Source organism: Oryctolagus cuniculus, chromosome 2, assembly GCF_964237555.1.
Source record: "Oryctolagus cuniculus chromosome 2, mOryCun1.1, whole genome shotgun sequence".
Taxonomy (NCBI): Eukaryota; Metazoa; Chordata; class Mammalia; order Lagomorpha; family Leporidae; genus Oryctolagus; species Oryctolagus cuniculus.
In genome coordinates, this window is record NC_091433.1 from 187,145,559 (window position 1) to 187,170,851 (window position 25,293).

General features: G+C 40.7%; 1 protein-coding gene across 4 annotated transcripts in view; it reads left to right on the plus strand.

The window, feature by feature from the left end:
- NBAS (NBAS subunit of NRZ tethering complex) overlaps positions 1–25,293 on the plus strand; it is a 461,789-nt gene that overhangs the window by 26,225 nt on the left and 410,271 nt on the right. For all 4 annotated transcript variants that reach the window (XM_070069748.1, XM_070069749.1, XM_070069751.1 and 1 more), the window contains exons 7-9: positions 5,033–5,166; positions 8,138–8,271; positions 9,288–9,386. In XM_070069748.1, coding sequence (XP_069925849.1) covers positions 5,033–5,166; positions 8,138–8,271; positions 9,288–9,386 — 367 coding nt within the window. The remainder of the gene's footprint in view (positions 1–5,032; positions 5,167–8,137; positions 8,272–9,287; positions 9,387–25,293) is intronic.

Here is a 25,293-nt window from a genome sequence, read left to right on the forward strand (position 1 = left end):
AAAAGATGAAAAGAAACTAGTGAGAGGCCCAGCGAAGGCATTTCAGGCAAGGAAACAGCATCTGTAAAAGCAAAGCTCTGAGGTGGAGAGCTTGGCAACGGGCCAGCGTAAGGGACTATACGTGATGTAAATATGAGCAGATATAGGCAGTTTCACCATGAGCTGTCAATTAACATGCTGCCCATTAGCTGTTACCATCAATGTTTCCAGACAACTGCCTTGTCAATTGCCTTGTTAAAAATCTGTTATCCACACCTTCCCAAAACCACACAGGTGGTTGGGAAAATCCAGTGATTGTCTCTATTTTCACATTGTTACGTGAACTCTTATCTTGTAATGAAAGCATATCTTTATCTGGGTCAAAACATCTGCTGAATTTTCTGCAGTCACTAGTTATAACTTGAAGTAATGGTAAAAACAAATTACTATCAGCTGGAACTTATTTTTGACAGCTACAGAATGTAGTACATAAATGTATTTATCCTATTAAAATGGAATAAGACGAACGATCTGTTATCATAGGTAAAAATATAAAAATGGAAAAATGTTTGCAGTGTTTCCTTGGCACATGAATATTTTTCAGGACAAAATTGTCTTGGTGGTTTTGTGTAGCATCTGTGAATATGCAGGTTTTGTTTTTATTCTTGTTTATCATTTTATGCATATATCTACTTAGGAGCTTTTTTTTTTTAGGTGTCTGAAGGTAGTGAACTGATTTTCATTTTATTCTCACTTTTAAAAAATTGCTTTTCCATAGTGTATGCAACTTATTGTTAGGTTACAATGAAATACATTAGACCCCCCTGTGTTCAGGAACCTCTCTTGGATTTTTCTTTTAATGTGCTTTTTTTTTTTTTTTTTTTTTTTTTTTTTTGGTGAAAATGAACAAAGTCATTGATATCTGGAATAATTTTTTCATATATAGAATGTCTATTACAAAAATAGAAGGAAGCCTGAATTCTACACAGTACTCCTTTTAGATAGAAAGACTTAAGTTACATGATTTCCACTTAATTGTTTGATAGTTCTTGATGGGTAGTAAGCCCTTACCATGCCTCGCTTCTTCATGTAGGTCTTTCTGAGAGATTTAGGCTTCTCTCATTGGTGAAACATTTATCACTTTGTATTTTGGGATGTACCCTGGGATGGCAGCATTGATTGAGGTATTGTCTCTGATATCATGGAGCCCAGAGACTTGCAGGGCAAATGTGAACAATGTAATATGATGTGATAAATGCTATGAGAGACTGTGTTTTGGGTTTTGGGGTTTTGGGGGCACATAGAAGAGAGCAGTTAATCTAGGCCTGGATGGGTGAGTAGAGTCTAGGTAGAGGCAGCTGGATGAATGGAAGGCACAGATTTGCTTCTTTGCCAGGTGGCTGTGGTGTGGTGGGATTTTAGGTGTGTGATAGGGGAAGGGATGAGAGTTGAAGTTGGAAAGCTATGATGGGGGATATTGAGGAGTTTGAACTTGATTGTGTTGGAAATGGAAAACCATTAGGGGTTTTAAAATAGCAGAAAGACAGTCTGTTCATCTTTCCATTTTTAAGGAAGGGAGAGGGAAAGATACCAAAGGTAGCAAGACCAGTTAGGAGGCTGCCATAAGAATCTAAGCGAGAGATCATGAAAGCTGATGTGGGATATTGGTAGAGAAACAAAGAGAAGGCCTTTAGTTTCTGAAACATTTTGTAGTATAAGGAAGCTTTAAATTTCTCTTTTCCTTTTGGAATTTTGCTCATTTTAGTCTATGAAATGAACTGATGGTTGACAGATGAACAGGAGAAAAAGCAAGTTTATTATGTGCATGGGCAGAAGAATTACACATTAAGTATGAGACTCGTTAAAAAGGCCTTGTGGTTGAAGCTTCAGTAGCATTTTGAGCTACAGAAATAAGTAGGGGCTTGAAGCTCCTGGGGGTGGGAGTGGGGTAGGAGGTGACAACAGGTAGTGGGTGGGTGAGGGGAAGAAATATGCTGTGAACAAAAATGTTTTTATTATGCAGACAAGTCTCTCAGATGTCAGTCCTCAGAAGACCAGCGGTGGTCATCTCTGTCTGGGCAAGGAGTCAGACCCTGTTCTTTTTCTCGTGTGGAAAGATCTTTCCTGGGCAGATAAGGAGCTCTCAGAAAGCCTCTGCCTGCCTCTCTTGTTTATTTTCTTAATGTAGATGGATCTAGATTTCTCTTTACAAAAGAATGACTCCTTAGAGCCATGCCTATGTCTGCATTTTTCTAAATAACTGTCATAAAATGTGCCAAAGAAGTATGTTTGGGGTAGGGTATTTACTCCCAGAGAGGTGGTCCTAAGTGTGTGACTGAAAGGCATTGGTTGTAGTGAAATGTGCACTGTACGAGAAGGCATTTTCTTTTTTTTTTTAAAGATTTATTTTTTATTTATTTGAAAGACAGAGTTACAAAGAGAGGTAGAACCAGAGAGAGAGAAAGAGAAGTGTTCCATTTGCTGATTCACTCCCTAAATGGCTGCAACAGCCAGAGCTGAGCTGATCCAAAGCCAGGAGCCTAAGGACTTGGGCTGTTCTACTGCTTTCCCAGGCCATAGCAGAGAGCTGGATCGGAAGTGGAGCAGCCAGAACTTGAACCAGTGCCCATATGTGATGCCTCTACTGCAAGCCAGGGCTTTAACTCACTGCACCACAGTGCTGGCCCCAGAGATTCTGCATTTCATTCTGCCCTTGACTCATAGCACCACCTTGAGCCCCTTAATCACTTGGAATTCTTGTTTTTTTCAGTTCTGGGATTCTAACAAGGGGAAATGAAAGCAAACAAAAGAATAAGCACTTTCTTTTTCAGCTGATAACCTTTCTCTCTATTGTTTTACTGAAGAATTCATAACAAGAAAAATACAGGTGTTGGGTTATTAGATTTATTAAAGTGTTGATTATAAAAATCTTTTTTTTTTTTTAAATATTTATTTATTTGAATGGCGGAGTTACAGAGAGGCAGAGGCAGAGAAAGAGAGAGAGAGAGAGGTCTTCCATCTGCTGGTTCACTCCCCAAATGACCACAGTGACCAGAACAGGGCCAATCCAAAGTCAGGAGCCAGGAGCCTCCTCCAGGTCCCTAATGTGAGTGCAGGGCCCAAGCACCTAGGCCATCCTCCACTGCTTTCCCAGGCCATAGCAGAGAACTGGATCAGAAGAGCAGCAGCCTGGACTTGAACCGGCACCCATATGGGATGCCGGCACTGCAGCATGCTACTTTACCTGCTATACCACAGCGCCGGCCCCTATCAAAATCTTATAATTATGGCCGGCGCCGCGGCTCACTAGGCTAATCCTCCGCCTAGCGGCGCCGGCACACCGGGTTCTAGTCCCGGTCGGGGTGCCGGATTCTGTCCCGGTTGCCCCTCTTCCAGGCCAGCTCTCTGCTGTGGCCCGGGAGTGCAGTGGAGGATGGCCCAGGTGCTTGGGCCCTGCACCCCATGGGAGACCAGGAAAAGCGCCTGGCTCCTGGCTCCTGCCATTGGATCAGCGCGGTGCGCCGGTCGCATCGCGCTGGCCGCAGCGGCCATTGGAGGGTGAACCAACGGCAAAGGAAGACCTTTCTCTCTGTCTCTCTCTCTCTCACTGTCCACTCTGCCTGTCAAAAAAAAAAAAAAAAATCTTATAATTATGTGATTGACTAGGAGCAGTTCTTGACTCTTCCAGAAAACACAATTTTTTTAAAGATTTATTTATTCATTTGAAAAGCAGAGAGAAAGGAGAGACAGAGAGAGAAATCCTCCATCTTCTGCTTTACTTCCAAAATGGCCACAATGCCCAGGGCTGGGTCAGGCCAAAGCCAGGAGACTGGAACTCTTTGCAGGTCTCCCACGTGGATGGCAGGGGCCCAAGCACTTGGGCCATCTGCTTTTCCAGGGACTTTAGCAGGGAGTTGGCTTGGAAGTGGAGCAGCTGAAACTTGAACTGGTGCTCATTTGGAATGCTGGTGTTGCAGGCTGTGACTTACCTTGCTGTGCCACAGTGCTAGCTTCCCACGTTTCCTCTCTAATGCTGTGTCAGCAAACTGTTACCAAATGAGGTAGGTGTGCTGCCTATTGTGCACAAAACCATTCTGGTACTCCAGTCTTGGGAAGGCAGAGGCTTTATTACTGGCCACAATGAGGGGCCGGCGATGTGGAGCAGCGGGTTAATGCCCTGGCCTGAAGCACCAGCATCCCATATGGGCTCTGGTTCGAGACCTGGCTGCTCCACTTCCCATCCAGCTTTCTGCTATCGGCCTGGGAAAGCAGTAGAAGATGGCTCAAGTCCTTGGGCTCCTGCACCCACGTGGGAGAACTGGAAGAAGCTCCTGGCTCCTGGCTTCAGATCAGCACAGCTCTGGTGGTTGTGGCTATCTGGGGAGTGAACCAGCGGATAGAAGATCGATCTCTCTTTCTCTCTCTCTCTCTCTGCCTCTCCTTCTCTGTGTAACTCTGACTTTCAAATAAATGCATAAATCTTAAAAACAAAAAAACAATACAGTCAGACCCACCATGAAAGCATAAGATGGAGAATTTTCAGGAAGGGAATGGAGAAAAAGCAAGAGTTTTGTGAGCTTGGACATCAGGTGACACCATTGTTGGGTCAATCTAACCTGGTGAAGGCAGTCTCATATCAGTATCTTCTTTGCATTGATATTTCATATATTTAAGAGATTTCAGTTGAAATTTTCATTTTTTACATTAGGAAGGGCTGAACTTAACTGGGTTGCAATTATTTTCTGCCCGTTCTCTGAAATATGTTCTGTCTTAACTTCATAAATATTTTGAGGTGTATTATTCCAGGATTTCAGCAACATTCATCAGTAGCAGCAGGGTTTGCTTGTGAAGAAAATGGAGCCGAGTTTCCCATCGTTTGTTTCCCACTCTTGAAATGGGTTTCTGGGAGCTGTTCTTTTCTGTTGAGTGAAGCATTGGAGATCCTTAAGAGATGAAGTGGTATTTAATATAGCTGAGTGCTTACTTAAATTGCAGTTACTAAGCATGTTAAATACTACATATTGTTATCAGTTCTTTCTTCTTTCTGTTCTAGTTCCGAAAGACCCGAAACCCCAGTGGCGACGTGTAGCATGGAGTTACGATTGTACCCTGCTGGCTTATGCTGAAAGCACAGGAACGGTGCGGGTGTTTGATCTCGTGGGAAGCGAGCTCTTCGTCATCTGCCCGGTGTGTACACACCTTCGACTGACAGTGACTTTTCAGCTGCTCCCATGCCTTTTATTTTTGTATAGGTGCTTGAAAGAGTGAATGTGGAGAGAGGGGAAATATAAATCAGAATAATAAGCTGTGAACTTAAGGTGCTCAACACCTAGAGACCTATATCTTTGCAATATTTATTCTGTTTTGTTTTTTTGTAGAAAGTGACTTATTTTGATAAAGAATGTTTATTTTATTTGAAAGGCAGAGAGACAGACAGACAGATACCTCCATCTGCTGGTTTACTCCCCAGATGCCTGCTCAAGTTGGGTCTGGGCCAGGTGGAACCAGGAGCCTGGCATTCGGTGTGGGCCTGCCAGGTGGTGACAGGGACCCATCTGTGGGAGCCGTGACTGTTGCCTTCCTGGGTGCACATTAGCAGAAAGCTGTTTCGGAAGGGGATGAGCTGGGACTTCAGGCAGGCAGTCTCCTATGTGATGTAGGTATCCCAAGTAGCCATGGTAACCTCTGTGCCAAATGCCTTCCCTAGTCCTTTCTATTTTGTAATGTCCTATGCAAGTAAATCATCTGGTAGTAAGTAAAGACTATAAAGAGAATTTAGAAAGTTGTTATAAAGTTCCAGTGAGGGGAAGAAGTCAGTGGGCCATCATGAGAGGAAGAGTGGAGAAAGTAATGGCAGCAATAATATGTATTTGTATAGTCTTTATTAATGACTGTGATATACATTCTCATTTAATAGTCACAACAACCCTTTGGGCAGTTTGGTTAGATACTGTCCTGGTTTTACAGTTTGGAAAGCTGAGATTGAGGGGGAGCTCAGTGCCTTCCTCCTGGCAGTTGTGAATAAGTGTCTTTCTAGGAATCTAGTGCTTTCAGATTGCATCCTCTTTCCTCAAATGAACAAGATACAGGGGCAGGTAGGACAGGAGTTCTACCTCTGACTTCATTTTAGAATCATCTGGGGAGTTCTATAAAGAAGAGGAAAAAAAATAAAAACTAAAGCAAATTCTTCTGCTCAGACTCTGCTCTGATTCTACCCACAGAACTTCTGATTTAATGGATCTGATTGGGGTTTGGGCAGTCGTGTTGTTCATAGCCTTTTCAGCTGAATCCAATGAGAAGTTGGGGCTGGCAACTCTAGCCGAAAGATGATTTTCATTCAGTAGCAGAGATCAGAAAAACTCAGAAACCTGTGTTGGGCTCATACACGTTATAAAAGTCCTAGAAAACCAAACTAAGGAGTTTGATTATTGTTTTCTGTTTTCTAGGCTAGTGTTGTCTAGTAGGAGTGTAATGAAAACTATACTGATAGATGTGATCAAGTGTAATTGTAAATTTCTAGTAGCCACAGTAAAAAATTGGAAAATTAATCATTTTAATATATTTCAAATATTATCATATCAACATGTAATCAGTATAAAATACTATTAGTAAAATAATTTACATTCTTTCATATTAAGTCTTTGAAACATGATGTGTATTTTTATGTTTATAGTGTATCTCAATTCAGACAAGCCACCTTTTAAGTGTTTGTGTGGTTGAGGAGCAGTTAAGTATATTGAGAGGAGGAACTTTTCATCTACCCTCTTCAAATTAGTAGCTGGGAGCCTACAAATTAAAGTGACAGTAGAGAGGCCAGCGTTGTGGTGTAGTGAGTAAGCTGTGACGCAGGCTTCCCATATGGGTGCTAGTCCTGGCTGCTCCAGTTCCGATCCAGCTCCCTGCTGGTGGCCTGGGAAAAGCAGCAGAAGATGGCCCAAGGGTTTGGGCCTTGCCACCCATGTGAAAGACCTGGAAGAAGCTCCTGGCTCCTGACTTTGCCCAGGCCCAGCACTGGCAGTTGTAACCATCTGGTGATTGAAACAGCGGATGGAAGATCCATACTCTGTCTCTGTAGCTCTGAGTTTTAAAATAAATAAATAAATAAATAAATAAATAAATAAAAAAAATAAAGTGACGGTAGACAGATTAATAGGAAGAAAAAACGTGCAATTATTATTTATGTTAATATTTTTAAGTGCATGGACTTTGAAAAGAAATGAAAATTCAAAGAAGCAGTTCTGCTTGAGGCTCATGTAGCATTTCAGTAAAGAGAGAGATTGCAAAGAAGTAGCTAAACAAAGGGAAAGGGAGTTTTGGCTTCACAGGTAGTGGATTGGGAGAGAGTGATTAGGAGTGAGAAAGAAATGAAGATAAGAGTTAATGAATAGGTCTGTTTAAGCACTCGTTTGGTGTCACTCACAGTCTGGTGACATCTGTCTCCTCTTCCAGGTGCAGAGGGGCCGTTTCACATAGTGAATTTAATTTCTTGTTTTTAGGCAGAAAAAGGAGGACTGAGAATGTTTCCTGAATCTGTTGATTCTCAGTTGCCTTCAGCTTAAAATAATCCTTACACCACAATGGCATATTTTAGGGTGACATATTCTGATTCTCTTCAAGGATGACAACTATTATGTGTGTTTCCCCAGGTACTCAGGCCTTCAGCTCATTAGCAGTGCAGCCTGATAATTAGTTAATAGCAAAAGGTTGACATTGGTTGAGTGTTTTTAAGTGCCCTTTTCTGTAAGTTGCTGATTAGGAAACTGGAAAGTATAGTAGCAGAAATTCATGTTTGAAAGCTTGCATCTGGAACAGCTCCTCAGAGTTCTCTCAGGCTGAATGGTGGCATTCCTTTTTTTTTTTTTCTTTCCTTTTTGCAATGGTTGTACCATTTGAATAGAAATTTACTAATTTTGGTGAACATCTCACTCAGGGAGGCTGTTTTAGTTCCAGCCTGGGGTTGTGGTTGGGAGGTCTAGACCTGGGTGTCTTGTTCTCAGCACTCTGACCTGCATGACTGTTGAGATTTAGAGCAATTCCAGGACAATCTGGTTTACAGTATCCTTGGCAGAGTCAGTGTATTGGATATTTTCTAATTATGCATGTGTTTACTTTTATCTATATGTCTTTTCAGAGTAACTTCTATTCACCTTTTTTGCAGGCATCTAGTTTTGTAGGTGATTTGAGCTATGCCATTGCTGGGTTAATATTTTTAGAATACAAAGCAAGTGCACAGTGGTCTGCAGAACTCTTGGTCATCAATTACCGAGGAGAGCTTAGAAGTTACCTTGTAAGGTAAAAAATATTTTGGCAAGTCATATTTGAAATAATATTCATTTCTCTGGTTTAGTGTCAAGTTTTCTATTTCATCGTTTCCTTTAGTGTATTATTATGAAAAATTGTAAATGTAATATGAGACTTGAACGAATTGGGGTGAATACTCATATCCTTGCACTTGAATTCCTACAATTGGGATTTTACTAACTTGCTGGATCTGCTGTATCACATTTCTATCCTACCCACCCAGCTAAACAAAAAGTCTTATTTTTAAATGTATTTCAAAGTAAACTGCTGCTATCATACATACTTTAGCATATGTATCATATAGTATTTTTTTTTAGTTAAAATTGCATATAGTGAAATACAACAGATGTTATTTTTACCAACTGGTGAGTTATCCCAGATACCTTTGTTCAGTTGAAATTCTTGTGTCCCCTTCCCAGTAAATCTCTTTCCACATGCACCTCTGGAACAGCTACTGTTTAATGTGTTTTTATTAAAGATGAATTTTGTCCTAATAATTCACATTAATGGAATAATATACTATGTACTTTTTATTTAAGTCTTTTTTCATTTAGAATAACACTTTGTTATTAACATTTTTATTGCTGATCAGTGTTTCAGTGTATGAGTATCTCATGGTTTGTTATTTATTCTTCTGTTGATGGACTGAGCCCCAAATGTCCAGTTTTGGGCCATTGTGAATAAAGCTATTTTGACCATTCCTGAACAAGACATTAAGGATATACAGTTTCATTCCTCTTGGATTAATATCTTGGGTTAATATTTTCAGGTGGGATTGCTTGGTAATAGAATAGATATAAATTATTTTTACAAGAAGCTACCATACTTTTTAACCTAAGTGATTATATCAGTTCCATTCCCACTGTAGTGTCTCATAAATCTGGTTAACAGCTTCAACAATATTTGGTGGTGGATATCTTTTAAATTATAGACATTTTATTGGGTATTTAAGTGACATTCTTTGTGGGTTAGTGGTATTTAATTCTCATTAAACTTTTTAAATCTAGTGTTGGAACACATCAGAGCTACCAAGAGAGTCACAGTTTCAGTTTCAGTAGTCATTATCCTTGTGGAATCAACACAGCTATTTACCATCCTGGTCACAGGTAAGCAACCACTGGTTCTCTTATTTAGAGGAATATTAAATGGATTAGAAACCTTGGCAAGGATTCAGAGAAGAAAGTGTCAATTTTGATTCTTACTTTGGCTTCTTCATTTCCTCCTCTTGTGAATAGTTATTCTTTAATATTTGTGATATTGTAGTTATTTTCTGATAGTTCATGCTTATCTGGCTGACTGAGCTTCTGGGAGCCAGATGAGGCACTGGGAATATTCTCTGAGGAATTTCTGCTTCTCTCTCAACCATTTAGATCCTTTTTCTCATTCATAAAGTGGATACCATCTGTAGCTCATAGCATTATTGAGAGAATTAATAAAGTTCTGTATGTTCTTCACATGGAAGGGCCACAGTAGTTGTGACTTCCTTCTCCTTTCTTTCCTTGCAAGTGAGGGCTGGGTTATTTGTTGCACAGGTCCGTCCCACACCTGTATCCCACTCTTCATACATATACTGCTTCTATACTACATTTACTACTTTTCCATGTATTGTCTTTTACATGGAGGGTTACTGAGAACCTTTGCATTTTTTTCATAGCAAGTTAAGTTAAAACTTCTCTTTAGTTTTGTTATTTGAGAGTGAAAGTTATATGCATTTAAGTTAGTCAAGCTGGCTGTTTTTCTAAATGGGTAGAATGTCAAATTTTAGTAAACCTAAATGTCAATACTGAATTTTGGGACTTACTCTGTATCTATTAAGTTCATAAACTCTTTTAGTTTCAATCTGTTTAAGTCTTTTTGACTGAAATGCATTCAAGTTTTGTATTCCATACGGTCATAGGTCTGTGTTTTCTGGTTTAGAATTTTAAAGAATACATATAAGCATACACACGTACACTCATGCACTCAAGAACCCTGTGCTCTCTCCTGATGCTATCCTCTGTCCTCCTAGAGATAACTACTGTCCTGAATTTTTTATTATCCCCCCTCCCTTTTTTTTTAAGATTTATGTATTTTTATTTGAGAGGCAGAGCTGCAGGGCTATGCAGGTTCAGGGGCACAAGCACTTGGACCATCCTCCACTGCCTTCCCAGGCCATTAGCAGAGAGCTGGATCTGAAGAGGAGCAGCTGGGACATGAACTGGAGCCCACATGGGATGCCGGTGCCACAGGCAGAGGCTCAACAATCTACATCACAATGCCAGCCACTCTTGTTTTCTTTATATTGTTACCACTTACCAATATTTAATGTTGCCATTTTGAATTAATATAAATGGAGTCACATGGAAGACATACCTATCTTGCTTTGGGACTTTGTCTTTTTTAAAAAATGTTTACTAAAATTTTTATTTAATTATTTGAGAGAGACAGCAAGCTCCCATTTACTGGTTCATTCCCCATATCCACAGTGGCCCCTAACTGGGCTGAATCTGGAGACTAGGGCAGCAGGTCACTCATGGCTGGCAGGAACCCTGTTACTTGAATCATCACTGCTGCCTCCCAGGAGACAGGAGATGGAGTCAAGAGCCAGAGCTGGGAGTTGAAATCTAAATACTCTGATGAAGGAAGGCAGTGTTCCTTCTGGTGTCTTAACCACAAAGCCAAATGCCTGCACCCTGGGACTTGTGTTTTGATGCATATTACTCTAGTTCATTCATTTTTAACTATGTGGACATTTTTAGTTTATGGAAAATATGCAGTTTGTTTATCCATTCTCCCTTAGATGGGTATTTGTTTTGTTTACAGTTTTTTTTTTTTTTTTGTGGTAATAGAAATAGTACTGTGGTAAAGATTATTGTGCCATTTCTATAGGATACACAGTAGGAGTGGAATTGCTGAATTTGTTGGACAGTACATTTTCAACTTTACTAGATAATATCAGATGTCTCCCAGTTGTACCGATTTATAATGCCCATCAGTGGTGAATGGAAATTTTTCTTGTTTCACATTCTTATTAGTATTCTTGATAATGAAATTTATGTGAGACTTAAATACTGACTGATTTGGTAGATGTGAAATAGTATCTTACTGTGATTTTAATTTGCATTTCTCTGATTATGATGAAATTGAACAACTTTTCATATGGTATTGGCTGTTCTTATTTCCTCATTCGTGAAATGCTTTTTGTATTTTATCTTTTTAATGGATGGCTGGCCTTGATACATTTTGTTCAATCTGAATATTAATTATGGGCTTATTATATGATGAATATTTTCTCAAGAAGTGTCTTTTCTTTAAATATTTTTCTTTCATTTTCATGAGTAACATCTGCCTAATATTTGAAATATTAAATAGTTCTTAATACTGTTTCACCCACTTTATTGCTTTCCACAGAAATTGCTCTTAACTATATCACTTAATTCTTATATATTTTTAAAGATTTATTTACTTGAAAGACGTAGTGACAGAAAGAGAGGGAGAGGTGGAAAGATAGAGATCTTACATCTCTGCTGGTTCACTCCCCAAATGGCCATGTTGGCTGGGGCTGAGCCAGGCTGAAGTCAGGAGCCTGAAACTCCATCCAGGTCTCCCACAGGGGTGCAGGTGCCCGAATACTTGGACCATTTTCAGCTGCTTTCCCAGGTGCATTAGCAGGAAGCTGAATCAGAAGTATAGCAGCAAGGATCTGTGGGATTGGTGGCGTTGCAGACAGCAGCTGAATCACTGTGCCACAAAGCCAGCCCCATTCATGTCTTTGATTTTTTTTGTGTGTATCTAAAGGTTCACTTTGTTACTTTCTTAAAAAGATTTATTTGAAAGGCAGAGTTAGAGAGGGGGAGACACAGAATTCTTCCATCTACTGTTTCACTCCCTGGTTGGCTACAACAGCCCTGGCTGGACCAGGCTGAAGCCAGGACCAGGAACATCATCTCGGTCTCCCACATGGGTGCAGGGGTCTAAGCCCTTGGCCTGCCTTCTGCTGCTTTCCCAGGCACATTAGCAGGGAGCTAATTTGCTCATTCTCATTCATTCAGGAAACATTTAATTGATTTCCTACTCTGTGCCATGTGTGTATCCAGGTGCTCGAGATATGTCTTCCTTATGGAACTTCTAGAGGTGGTGATGACAAGAAACGATAGTCATAAAGAATGTGAAGAGCTGACAAGAGCTATGGGAAAAAAAGTGATCAGAAATGGACAGTGGAGGGTTGAAAGAATAGGGTTCAGGTTATACTTTATTTATTTATTTTTGGACAGTGAGAGAGAGAGACAGAAAGGTCTTGCTTTGCCGTTGGTTCACCCTTCAACGGCCGCCGCGGCTGGCGCGCTGCGGCCGGCACACCGTGCTTATCTGATGGCAGGAGCCAGGTACTTCTCCTGATCTCCCATGGGGTGCAGGGCCCAAGGACTTGGGCCATCCTCCACTGCACTCCTTGGCCACAGCAGAGAGCTGGCCTGGAAGAGGGGCAACCGGGACAGAATCCGGCGCCCCAACCAGGACTAGAACCCCGTGTGCCGGCGCCGCAAGGCGGAGGATTAGCCTAGTGAGCCGCAGCGCTGGCTCAGCTTACACTTTAAATAGAGCGGCCTGGTGACTCTCACTTTTGCACAGACACCTGCAGGAAGTGAGGGTACTCATTATTTGGATATCTGGGAGAAGAATGTCCTGTGTAGAGGAAATAAGCCAAAGCAGAAACCCGGAGGTGGGAGTGTGCTTGCTGTTTTCTGGAAATAGCCAGGAGGCCAGTGTGGTTGGAACAGATTGAGAGGTAGAATAATAAAGTGAGGTCAATGACATAACAGTGAGTGCTGCATCATGCAGTTTTGGAGCTGTAGTAAGACCTACCTGGTGACCGTGAACTGGGATATTTGTACCCTTTGTTTTTTAATTTTTTAATTTGTCAAGTTTTTCAATATACTTGTCACGGATTTACCCCTACACTCAGTCCCCTTAGTCTCATTCTCTCTTCAGCACATCATGTGCATTAGTATTCTGTAACTTTGTTTCTTGAAGGTGAGGCCTCAGAACTTTGTAATCTGCTCTAGTTTAGATTTACACCTGCATTGCTGTTGTCTTAGAATTTCATTTCACCTGCATCCTGAGAGTTGCTTTTCTATTTCTCTTTTGTTGTGTGACTTGTTTCCTCGATCTGTTTTTCTTTCTTTATTTCACTAATTTGGTGGGGCATATCCTCACGAGAAAAGGTTCATGGGAGGTATATTTTGCAACCTTGCCTTTCTGAAAATGTCTTTATTCTAACGTCATACTCATTTGATAGTTTGGCGATAGAGTTGTAGGCGAGAAGTAATTTTCCCCAAGAATTTTGAGGGTATTGCTCTATTTTCTTCCAGTGTTGCTCTTGAGAATTCTAATATTCTAGCTTCAAACGCTTCTATTTCTCTCTCAGCTCCCCTCCTCCTCCACCACTGTCCTGGTATTTGAGCGTGTTATGAATTGGAGTCGGTATATTAATATCCATTTTGTTGGCTTCTTAGTTTGGATTCCTCACATTTGAGAAAATTCTTCAAATCATTTCCTCTCAACTGTTTTCTTTGTTTTCTGTGGAATGTCTGTTTTCAGGTGTTGGGTTTCTTTTTTTTTTATTTTTTTATTTATTTATTTATTTATTTATTTTTTATTTTTGACAGGCAGAGTGGACAGTGAGAGAGAGAGACAGAGAGAGAAAGGTCTTCCTTTGCCGTTGGTTCACCCTCCAATGGCCGCCGCTGCAGCCGGCGCACCGTGCTGATCCGATGGCAGGAGCCAGGATCCAGGTGCTTTTCCTGGTCTCCCATGGGGTGCAGGGCCCAAGCACCTGGGCCATCCTCCACTGCACTCCCTGGCCACAGCAGAGAGCTGGCCTGGAAGAGGGGCAACCGGGACAGAATCCGGCGCCCCGACCGGGACTAGAACCCGGTGTGCCGGCGCCGCAAGGTGGAGGATTAGCCTATTGAGCCACGGCGCCGGCCTGTGTTGGGTTTCTTTTAATCACTTTTAATTTTCTCATTCTATCCTTTTTCCCTCTTTCATTTTGTTGAAAAAGATGTAAAAGATTATTTTGATTTTTTTTCTATGTAAATCCAAATGCTTAATAAAGCAATAGTGTGAAACACTTTTTTGAGATTTTTGTAAATATAATGAATTGCTGCTACACATTTATTTAAAAATATATCTGTATTCTGGTTAATTTTTGCTAATACATTTCCATTTTGCTAATTCTTTTTTTGGTCTTATCTCTTTCTTAAACTAGTTTTCATGTTTTTAGTTTCAATTGCTATATTTTTCATTTCTGGACGGTCTCCAATGTTCTGTTAATAATCTCTTTTGGAGTGATTGTTTTAGAACAGTAGGTCAAGCTGCAACTTGGGATGCTCACATCCCGTATTGGAATCCCTGTTTGAGTCCTAGCTAATCTGCTCTGGTCCAGCTTCCTGCTAACGCATCCTGGGATGTGGCAGATAATGGCTTAAGTGCTGGGCCCATGCCACCCATGTGGGAGACCCAGAAGAAATTCTTTACACATGCCTCAGCCTGGGCCAACTTTGCCTAATATAGCCATTTGGGGAATGAATCTGCTGATGGAAGATTCTCACCACCCCCCTCCCCGTTGCTCTGCTTTCCCATTATATCAAAATAAACATTTTTTTTTTTTTTTTTTTTTTTTTTTGACAGGCAGAGTGGACAGTGAGAGAGAGACAGAGAGAGAAAGGTCTTCCTTTTGCCGTTGGTTCACCCTCCAATGGCCGCCGCTGCAGCCGGCGCACCGCGCTGATCCTGGCAGGAGCCAGGAGCCAGGTGCTTTTCCTGGTCTCCCATGGGGTGCAGGGCCCAAGCACCTGGGCCATCCTCCACTGCACTCCCTGGCCATAGCAGAGAGCTGGCCTGGAAGAGGGGCAACCGGGACAGAATCCGGCGCCCCAACCGGGACTAGAACCCGGTGTGCCGGCGCCGCAAGGTGGAGGATTAGCCTATTGAGCCACGGCGCCGGCTATCAAAATAAACATTTAAATAATCTCTCTTAAAAAGGGAGAAAAGGCATTGAGTATTATTTGAGCCACTGGTTGTTTTGAGAATTAAATATCCAAAATCCAGCACATAGTAAATGTTTAGGAGTTGGTCAACATAGTTATTGCTTAGATTTGATGAATGTAGTACTATGCATACACTGTCCATTTGTTCCTTTTGCTTTTTATGCCTTCTGTCTAGAAAAGGTAATCATTTTATCCGTAAGAAATTTGAAAATCGATTTCAAAATTCTGGCTATTTTAAATATTACAAATACTAATGTGCATAATTAGAACTGAGTAGACCTTTGTTTTATGAGATATAGTTGAGTATTCATATGCAAAATTAAAGATCTTAACATTTTATAAAATAGAATATAATTGTATATGTTACAAGTATTCACAAACATTTTCTTATATTAAAACAAATTGCAAGCATAAAAAATCATACTGTTTTGATTTTTTTGTCAACTTTATGTGTAAAATAGAGTCCTGTAATGTTTTAGTATTTCAGAACTTGTAGTTTCTGTGCATAACTGCATTAAGTCTTGAATTTGAATTATGTTGTTAAAAAGGGATTATGTTTGTTTTACTTTAACATACTCAGCTCCTGGTTGTCAATTTCCCAAGCCTTGACCATGCCTGTATTGAATCCATGCCACTTTGATTGCTGGTTTGACTTCTGTTGACTATGACCTGTTTCTTTATGCCTACATCTTTTTAGTGCCATAAGCTCTTTGCTCATTGATCTTTTAAGATTTTTTTAGGGTAAATTTAGCTTGATTTTGTTGTTGTTGTTTTTGAAGATTCATTTATTTATTTAAATAAATAAATAAAGGCAGAGTTACAGAGAGGCAGAGGCAGAGAGTGATAAGTCTCCCATCCATTGGTTCACTCCCTAATTGGCTGCAATAGCTGGACCTGCGCCAATCCAAGGCTAGGAGCCAGGAGCTTCTTCTGAGTCTCCCATGCAGGTATAGGGACTCAAGGACTTAGGCTGTCTTCCACTGCTTTCCCATGCCATAGCAGAAGCTGGATCAGAAGTGGAGCAACCAGGATTCAAACTGGCACCCATATGGGATGTTGGCACTGCAGGCAGTGGCTTTACCCACTATGCCACAGTGCCGGCCCCTGATTTTGTTGTTTTATTGCACTTTGTGTCTCATTTCCCTAGCATGTAGGTACACTTTTCTTTTTGAATTTCAGTTTTCTGTGGTGTTTGGCTTAGTTGGGTTCAATTTCCAGCGCTGGCTCCTTTTTACAGCTTTCTGCTAATGTGGACCTTGGGAGATAGTAGGGACGGCTTCAGTGACTAGGTTCCTGTCACTCACAAAGGAGACCTGGAGGGAGTGCCCAGCTCAAATAAATTAAATTTTTTAAAATTTATTTGAGAGATAGTTACAGAGAAAGCTTGCAACAGTTAGTTCACTCCCAAATGCCTGAAATTGCCTGAGGTCAGGCAAAAAAAAAAAAAAAAAAAAACCCACAAAAATCAGGAGCTGAAATTCAAAAAGTGGGTGGAATTGAACTGTGAAATATAAATAACTGTTCTTTTAAAAATTACCCAATCTCAGGTATTTTGTTAAAGTAGCACAGATAGACATAACCATTAACTCCAATTAGAATTTCAGATAGGTGAAGGCAAGGAGTATGTAGTGTGCATCTTTGTAAAAAGCCACAACAGGGCCGGTGCTGTGGTGTAGCGGGTGAAGCTGCCTCCTGCAGTGCCGGCACCCAGTCCCAGCTGCTCCACTTCCAATCTACCTCTCTTCTATGGCCTGGGAAAGTAGTAGAAGATGGCCCAAGTCCTTGAGCCCCTGCACCTGCATGGGAGACCCAGAAGAAACTCTTGGCTCCTGGATTCGGATCAGCCAAGCTCTAGTTGTTGCTGCTATTTGGGGAGTGAACCAGTGGAGGGAAGTCTCTCTCTCTCTCTCTCTCTCTCTCTCTCTCTGTAACTCTGCCTTTCAAATAAATAAATCTTAAAAAAAAAAAAAAAAAGCCACAACATCTAGTATAAGAACTTTGCCGATTGGTAATGCTACCTCTGTAGGCATCTTGGATAAGTAACTCTTAATTTCCTGAGTATAGAAGAAAAAATTTTTATTTTCCTTTTTTGACAAGCAGAGTGGACAGTGAGAGAGAGAGACAGAGAAAGGTCTTCCTTTTTGCCGTTGGTTCACCCTCCAATGGCCGCCACGGCTGGTGTGCTGCGGCCGGTGCACCATGCTGATCCGAAGGCAGGAGCCAGGTGCTTCTCCTGGTCTCCCATGCGGGTGCAGGGCCCAAGGACTTGGGCCATCCTCCACTGCACTCCCTGGCCACAGCAGAGAGCTGGCCTGGAAGAGGGGCAACCGGGACAGAATCCGGCACCCGGACTGGGACTAGAACCCGGTGTGCCGGCGCCGCAAGGCGGAGGATTAGCCTATTGAGCCGCGGCGCCGGCCAAAAATGTTTTTATTTCATTTTTCAATTTTTCTTTTTCCTTTTTCTTTTCCCACTTTTTATTACTTTCCTATATTTTTGTTTCATTTTGCTTTTATTGTCCCTTTTATTTATTATTTATTTTAAAATATTCATTTATTTGAAAGGCAGAATGAGAGAACAAGGGAGGCAGAGACAAAGAGAGATCTTCCATCCACTAGTTCACTTGCCAGATGCCCAGAATAACTAGGGCTGGGCCAGGCTGAAGCCAGGAGCCAAGAACTGCACCTGGGTCTCTCATATGGGTGGGAAGGACCCAAGGACGTGGCCATCATTTGCAGCCTCCCAGGATGCACACTGGCAGCTGAGGAGCTAGGACTTCATCCCAGGCACTGCTATGGGATGTATGGGTCCCAAGCAGCAGCTTAACCTACAGTGCATGCCCTTGTTGTCCCTTTAAGTAGGGTTTTTATATATTTAATCCTGGGCCTTTTTTCTTTGTTTATTTTATACAAATACTCCATTTTCTTGAGTTATTACAAAAATCAGTACTTCATTGTTTTTTTCCTAGCATTATTCAGAGAGCAGGTGAGAGTCACTTGGGGATCTGTTAGGTTTGAAACTACAGTACACCGAATGAATTACACTGCATTACACACTTTGTTGTAAGTCAGATTACATTTCTTTTTAAAAATTATTTTAATTTTTACTTGAAAGGCAAAGAGACAGACAACAGACAGATGAATAGGATCTTTCATCCTTTGGTTCACTCCCTTGAATGCCTGTGACAGCCAGGTCTCGTGAAGCTGAAGCCTGGGGTCCAGAACTCAGTGTGTGGCTCCCACATGGCTGGCTGGAATCCAGGTACTTGAGCCATTGTCTTTTCCCTCATGGTTACACATGAGCAGGATGCTGGTTGGGAGTAGAGTAGCAGAACGAAAATCAGAACTGCAGATGTCAAAAGCAGCGGCTTAAGCACTGTGCCACACCCTTGCTCCTTCATTTCTTCTCAGCAGTTGAAGATGTTTTTGCATAGGCATACTGTATTGAAGTAAGGCTTTTGGAAAATTAAATATATTCTCAAATCCAAAGAAGGTTCATTCTTGATTTTTCAGTCTTGTACAATCCTGGATAGCAGTCAGCTTATAGATAAATGAGTGCATTAATGTTTCTGAATGAAGATGTGTAAATGCTCTGTTATATATGATGGAAATTTTGCTAGGTTGTTTATAGTTCCCATTATGTGGTCTTTTCTAAATGAAAGAAACTGAAATATTCATCACGTTTTTACTTATTTTCAGTTTCTAGTAATGCGAGCTTGTGATACTTGTTATCTACAAGAATTTTATAAATGTTAAGTAAATCAGCCAGAGTCGAGTTGGGATAAATTGGTAATATACAAACTCAGGGTTTTATGAAATTCATTGTTTTGCCTGATGCTGCAACTATTATTGAAAAAGAGAAGTTGAAGTGGTAAATTGGGTAATATGAAATAAAGATTAATTGAGATTCAGATAATCTCTTTGGATGTGCTGATTTTGCCCATTTTCTTTTCTACATATCCTTTCTCACAGCCCAATGATTGCATTTTATCCTCCTTAAATATTCAGCCCATGCTTAGTCCCCTTTCCCATCTCCACCTTAACACCTTCTTGTCTTTTCTGTTCTTGTTCTCTTTATTGGTTTGGTCTTAAATAATAGTAACCTGATTCCTGCTGAGTTCTTAGAGGAGATGATACCAAGCTTGCAGAGTGTGGTGGATTCTGTGCTGGCTGGTGGAGATTCAGATGTAATCCCTGCCTTCCATGAATTTACAGTCTATTTTGAGAGTCATATTCACCAGTAATGTGCATTGAATTCAAATAGAAGGCTTCCTACTATATTGATTTTAAGTGGCACTCATTTTGACAATTTGTAGCTCTTTTTAAAAAGATCCTGTTCTTAATGTTGTTGCAAATTTTTATAAGCAAAATCTGACTTGTTTTGAATTCCCAGCAGTTTCTTGGTAATTACACCAGGATGGTATTTGGTGTTAATTACCTGTATCCTTTCATTTACATGTTAGCAGAATCAAGACAGAGGAAGATGCCTGCTTTCTTGAGAGAAGCTGTCCTTTTGAGAAACCACCCATGACACAAACTTTCAGTGTATAATTCAGTGGTTTTTATAAGTAGACAAAGTTGTGCAACCAGTGCTATAATCAGTTTTATTTATTACTCATAAGATCCTTCACATATGTGGATTTCATAAATGTAAATCGTATTTCAGTGCAGCTGTAATAAATAAATGAATGAGTCAGAGAGATAAAAAGGGCTCTTTAAACAGTCTTTCATGAACACTTTTATCTTCGTTAGGAAGGCTGCCCAAGTATATATTAAGAAAGACAATTGTGTTACATACAGTCTTTCAGGAAGTACCATGATTGATTAATAAAATATGGCATCGTTGTACAAACGAAGAAACCAAGAATTTGAATGATTTAAACCCTTTTTGCTTTTAGCCAGTTCTGTTTTAGGCTAATACAGATTGTACAGAAGGAACTTGGGACAACATTCACAGGGAATAATAAACTAGGGTGTTTGCCTGACAGCAGATTATAGTCAGGAGTAAAGTGAACTGGGAAGCATGATTAGGTAATTGGATTCTGCTAAGCACTTATTGATAGGGACTGTCCGGGTCTGAGGAGGCTCGGGAGGTGGAGTACAGCACGGTCTTTAGAAAGCTGTTTGTTTCAGAGGAGATGGGCGAGTACCTGAAAGTAACAGCATGCTGAAGTGTTAAAGGGCCATGCTCCATAAACAGTGATAAGGTCATCTCATTTGGGTTTTTATTTTCCCTAAACAGAACCTTAAGCATTGTAAATGCAGGAGTCCTTTTACGTGCCTGGGATAAAGGTGATACTACAAATAAACAGCCGGTACTGAGTTGGTGGATGGTGACTCCACAATGTTTGTTTTGTGTATGAGTTCTCAGGTGACATGATAGTAACGTCATTGCCACAAAATGGAAGGAAACATCTTTTTTTTGTTTATTTTTTAAAGATTTATTTATTTATTTATTTGAGAGCTAGAGTTACAGAGAGAGGGAGAGACAGAGACAAAGGTCTTCCATCTGCTGGTTTACTCCAGATGGCTGCAAGGGCTGGAGCTGGGATGATCTGAAGCCAGGAGCTTCTTCTGGGTCTCCCACATGGGTGCAGGGACTTGGGCCATCTCCCACTGCTTTCCTAAGCCATAGCAGAGAATGGGATTGGAACAAGAGCAGCCAGGACATGAACTGGAACCCATATGGGATGCAGGTGCTGTAAGGGGAGGCTTAGCCCACCACTCCACAGTGCCGGCCCCGTGGAAACACATGGGAAAGGAGGTAGTTGATGATGGAGAGGAGCCATCATCTTTCCTTAATACAGCACCCCTATCTAGGGATATGTAGGTTGACCTACAGATGTTTGCATTTTATCTTGTGGAGAAGATAATGTTGAGAATTTTCTATTTTAAAGGTTTACCCAATGGCATGGGCAAATATTTTTCTCAAGTGAGATATAAGTTCTGTCTAGATTTTGAGTTGCTTTTGGCAGCTAATCAGTGGACTATCATGGTCATAACGTTGTTATAAAATTGCCTTCTATTTCCTGAAGTCTTATATATTCAGTGGGACTCCAGACATTGATGTGTGAAAAGAATCACTGTATTGCGAGCTGGAGAAGCAGCTAGGTATAAATTGCATTAGGAAATTTTTCATGAATCCTACCTAGATAAGATTAATAATTTTATGAAGGATCGCTTCTAGAAAAGGAAGAATACTTTACTCAAGATCATTGTTGATTGTCTTCTACTTCAGTGAGGGTGCATTTGGCCTTTGAAAATATAGAGGCTGTTGGTCTTGGAAAGATGAATGTACAGCATTGTACTTGAGAAGTATGAATGTCTGTAGTTGGGTTGACCTTGTATTAAGGAGTTTTTCATTTTGCCTCTCTGTTTCTCCTCTAGCATGAAAAATTTCTTCTTTCCATAAGTTATAGTTGGAGTTTTTGAAGAGGAATGAAGAGACACTTCATTGTCTTGATAGATGAATGTCTTTAGATGTGTGTTAAGGGACTTAAACTTAACAGACTGACCTTTTGGTTTCACAAATGTTTGTTTCTAGCTAGGCAGAAACTTGAGAAGGCATAGTTTCATTCTGTGATGTGTTTTAGTTCTTCCCTGTAAGGCTGGCGGCTAATCCAGAACCTGACCGTGGTAGACATGGCGGACTCAGCGGCATCGTGGTTGGTCCTTAGTCCCCAGCTGGCTGCCTGCTAAGAGAATGGTTTTGTTGGTTTTTCAGTTTTGTGGCAGAGAATAGAGCACAATTATTTGTTTAGTTTACTTGTGCTAGAAACTTTTTTTGGAGGCCTTATTAGTTTGACCCTTCTTTATCTAGCATTGAAAAAGGAAATAATTTGGAGGTCAGTTTTGACTCCATCCATGGCTCTTATGTTTGCAAATTCTTTGACAGGAGGAGCTGGTTCTCATTATGTCACAGTCACATTTCAGTGGCCTTTGAAGACCTTCATATTTTTTTCAGTTTATTCAGATAGGAAATCAGTCTCTTCCTCTTTCTATGAGTGTTTTTGTTGTTTAACTTGATACAAAAACTTTAGATTTATTTCAATGACTGTCATTAATCTTAAGAAATATAGTTTTTACTTTTATTATTATACTCGCCCCCACCTCCTTGTTGCAGAGATCTCTGGAAATGCAATTTTAAGAAGTTAACTTGGCTAGATTGAGTTTCTTCTTATACCAGGGTTGATACAGGTTGTGTCTCACTTTTGGGAGTGGAGTCAGAACAAGACTGATGAGTTATCTTTAGCTTATTATATGAGTAACACTTATGTTTGAAAGGTAAAAGGAAAATTAAAAACATTTTTTTTTCTGGAACAGGATCTGTATCAAATTAGGATTCAAGGGTCCTGAATTCTGTTTTCAGTTGTGTAACCTGAAGGCAAATCATTGACTTTATCTGGCACTGCACTGGGTATGTAATACAGTTGGCATTTTTGTAAGCTTCCCAGTCACTAGAGGCCCAGTATAGACCATCGGTAGTATTAAACAGGAAAACTGTGGTGGGGAGTTTTACAGCAGGCATTATGGTAAGAGCCCTTGTCAGGGATCACTGACAAGCAGCAGTTAATAGGCATCAGTGAAGAGTGAGCTAGGGCTCAGAGACTTACTTGGGACTCACACTGGGGAGAGCTAATTTGAACAAGACTTCAAGGGTTAAACTGCTGGTATTAGGATGGTAAGTGGGAATTTGGTTTCAGAAATTAGACAGTCAATGAAATGAAGTTAAAAGGTGGATGTAGAATGAACCATGTAGATATATAGTGAATATCTTGTGCTTCTGCAGTGGAATTGCTTAAAACTTATTAAGAATTCAGGTGAATTAAGTCTTCATGTGATGATTGTGCTTCAGTCTGTGGATTGAAGCAAGGAACTGGGCAAACACATCTAAAAAATTTAAATTATTTATTAGTACTTTCTAATTTTGTAAAAAAAATTGTTTGAGAGGCAGAGAAAGAGAGAACTCTCCCATTTTCTGGTTCACTTCTCAGTTGCCTACAGCAGTCTGGCTGAGTCAGGCTGGGAGCTGGGAATTCAGTCTAATTCTCCCATGGGTGTGTCAGAGAACAAATTATTGGAGTCATCACCTGCTGCTTCCCAGGGTGTGTATTTTGCAGGAAGCTTGAATCTGGAGCAGAGCCGGAACATGAACCACTCTGATATGGCATGCGGATGTCCCAAATGTTGTCTTAACTGGTAGGCCAAATGCCCACCCGTGTTAGTGTTTTCTGTCTGCCAAGCCAAAGGTTTTCAATAAGGCATGGACAACAGAATCACCTGTTGACATTAAAAATGAAAACAAAAACAAGCATAGCTAGGTACTGCATTGAAAGGCTTCATCAGGTAGTTTTGGGATGAGATCCTAGCATTTGTTATGTTAAAAGGCTCTATGGATGATTCTGATCCTTACACTTGTGATTTCCCTGCTCTGTTAAGGAGCCTTGTGCTGAGGCTCTGGGGGATTTAATAGACTGAATAAGATCGTGACTAACATAAGTTTCCTGTTTTTGAAATTGCCCTAATGAGGGCATAGCAATAAATTTCATTTTAGTTGCCATTTCCTTCCATTGGTTGTGGCTGCTAGAATGTGGGGAAGCAATGTGAGGACAGTCTGGGCACAGCAGAAGCTAGATTGATGAATGACAGAGTTGTAGGAGTGCAGAGTGAGGACCCGTCTTCTCTTGTCTAGCCACGTGGGGTGTGTGCATCTGTGTGTGTGTGTGTCTCCAAGCATTTCTTGGAAGCATACTCCATGCCTGTCTGACTTCTAGGGCATTGGCTGGGGGCAGGATGGGGATGACCAACGTGAGTAAAACACATGTCTGTGCCATCAGGATTTGAAAGTTAGAAACAGTTTTCCACTACTTAACATTTCTTTATCAAGGTTACTCTAGCCTGTTTGCTTTGATGATACAGAAAACTGAATTTATCAACTTGTAGAGAGTTATCACCCTTAGGGGCTAAGCAAGCTCAAAAGATCAATGTTTAAAAAAAAAATCAGTGAACCAATTTAATACTTTATTTTGAAAACTAACTCACATGAACCAGGACATTTGTTTCAACAGACTTTTGTGGGAAGGCTAGATAATCAGAATTTTGTTAAGTAAGCATAGACAGAAAAATAGGAGTTAAGAGTATTGATATTTGGCTGAAGTGCCTGGATTTTTGATGACTACAATAACAAGAGCCTTGCTAGTATAACTTTTAAATTCTGCTTGACACTTATATTTTTTACATATATATATTTACATATATTAATGGCTAGAGAATATGTACATACATATTTTTAAAGAAAAACATATGCTGCCAGCCCCCCTACTGTGCATAATTTCACCTGGGGCATGTAATAAGGATAGACACACCATTAAATGTTCACATTTATTCAAGAACATCTGCCCTTGCAAAGCTTCCTTGTGGCATCTCATACCTTGCGTCACAGTTAGCAGTCACTGTTGTCTTTAATTTGATACCAGGGTATCACTCAATGGCAGATGGAATTCTTTATTCCATTTACCCTGTACCTCCTAACTGTGGCAGGTTTATGCATGATGGCCTTAGGTACACATGCACTTTTTTTTTTTTTTTTTAAGATTTATTTATTTGAAACACTGACAGAGAGAGAAGGGCTGGGGGAGGGAGATTGATTGAGAGATTGAGATTATCCGTCTGCTGGCTCACTCTTGAAGTGCCGTCAACACCCAGGCTGGTCTAGGCTGAAGCCAGGAGCCAGGAACTTCATCCAGGTATCCCATGTGAGTGGTAGGGTCCCAAGTTCTTGGGCCATCATCTGCTGCCTTACAGGTATATTGGCAAGAAACCAGATCAGAAACACAGAGTAATGGGGCTGGCACTGTAATATAGTAGGCTAGCCTCTGCTTGCGGCACCAACATCCCATGTGGGTGAGGTTCCAGTCCTGGCTGCTCCTCTTCCAATCCAGCTCCCTACTAATGTGCCTGGGAAATCAGTGGAAGATGACCCAAGT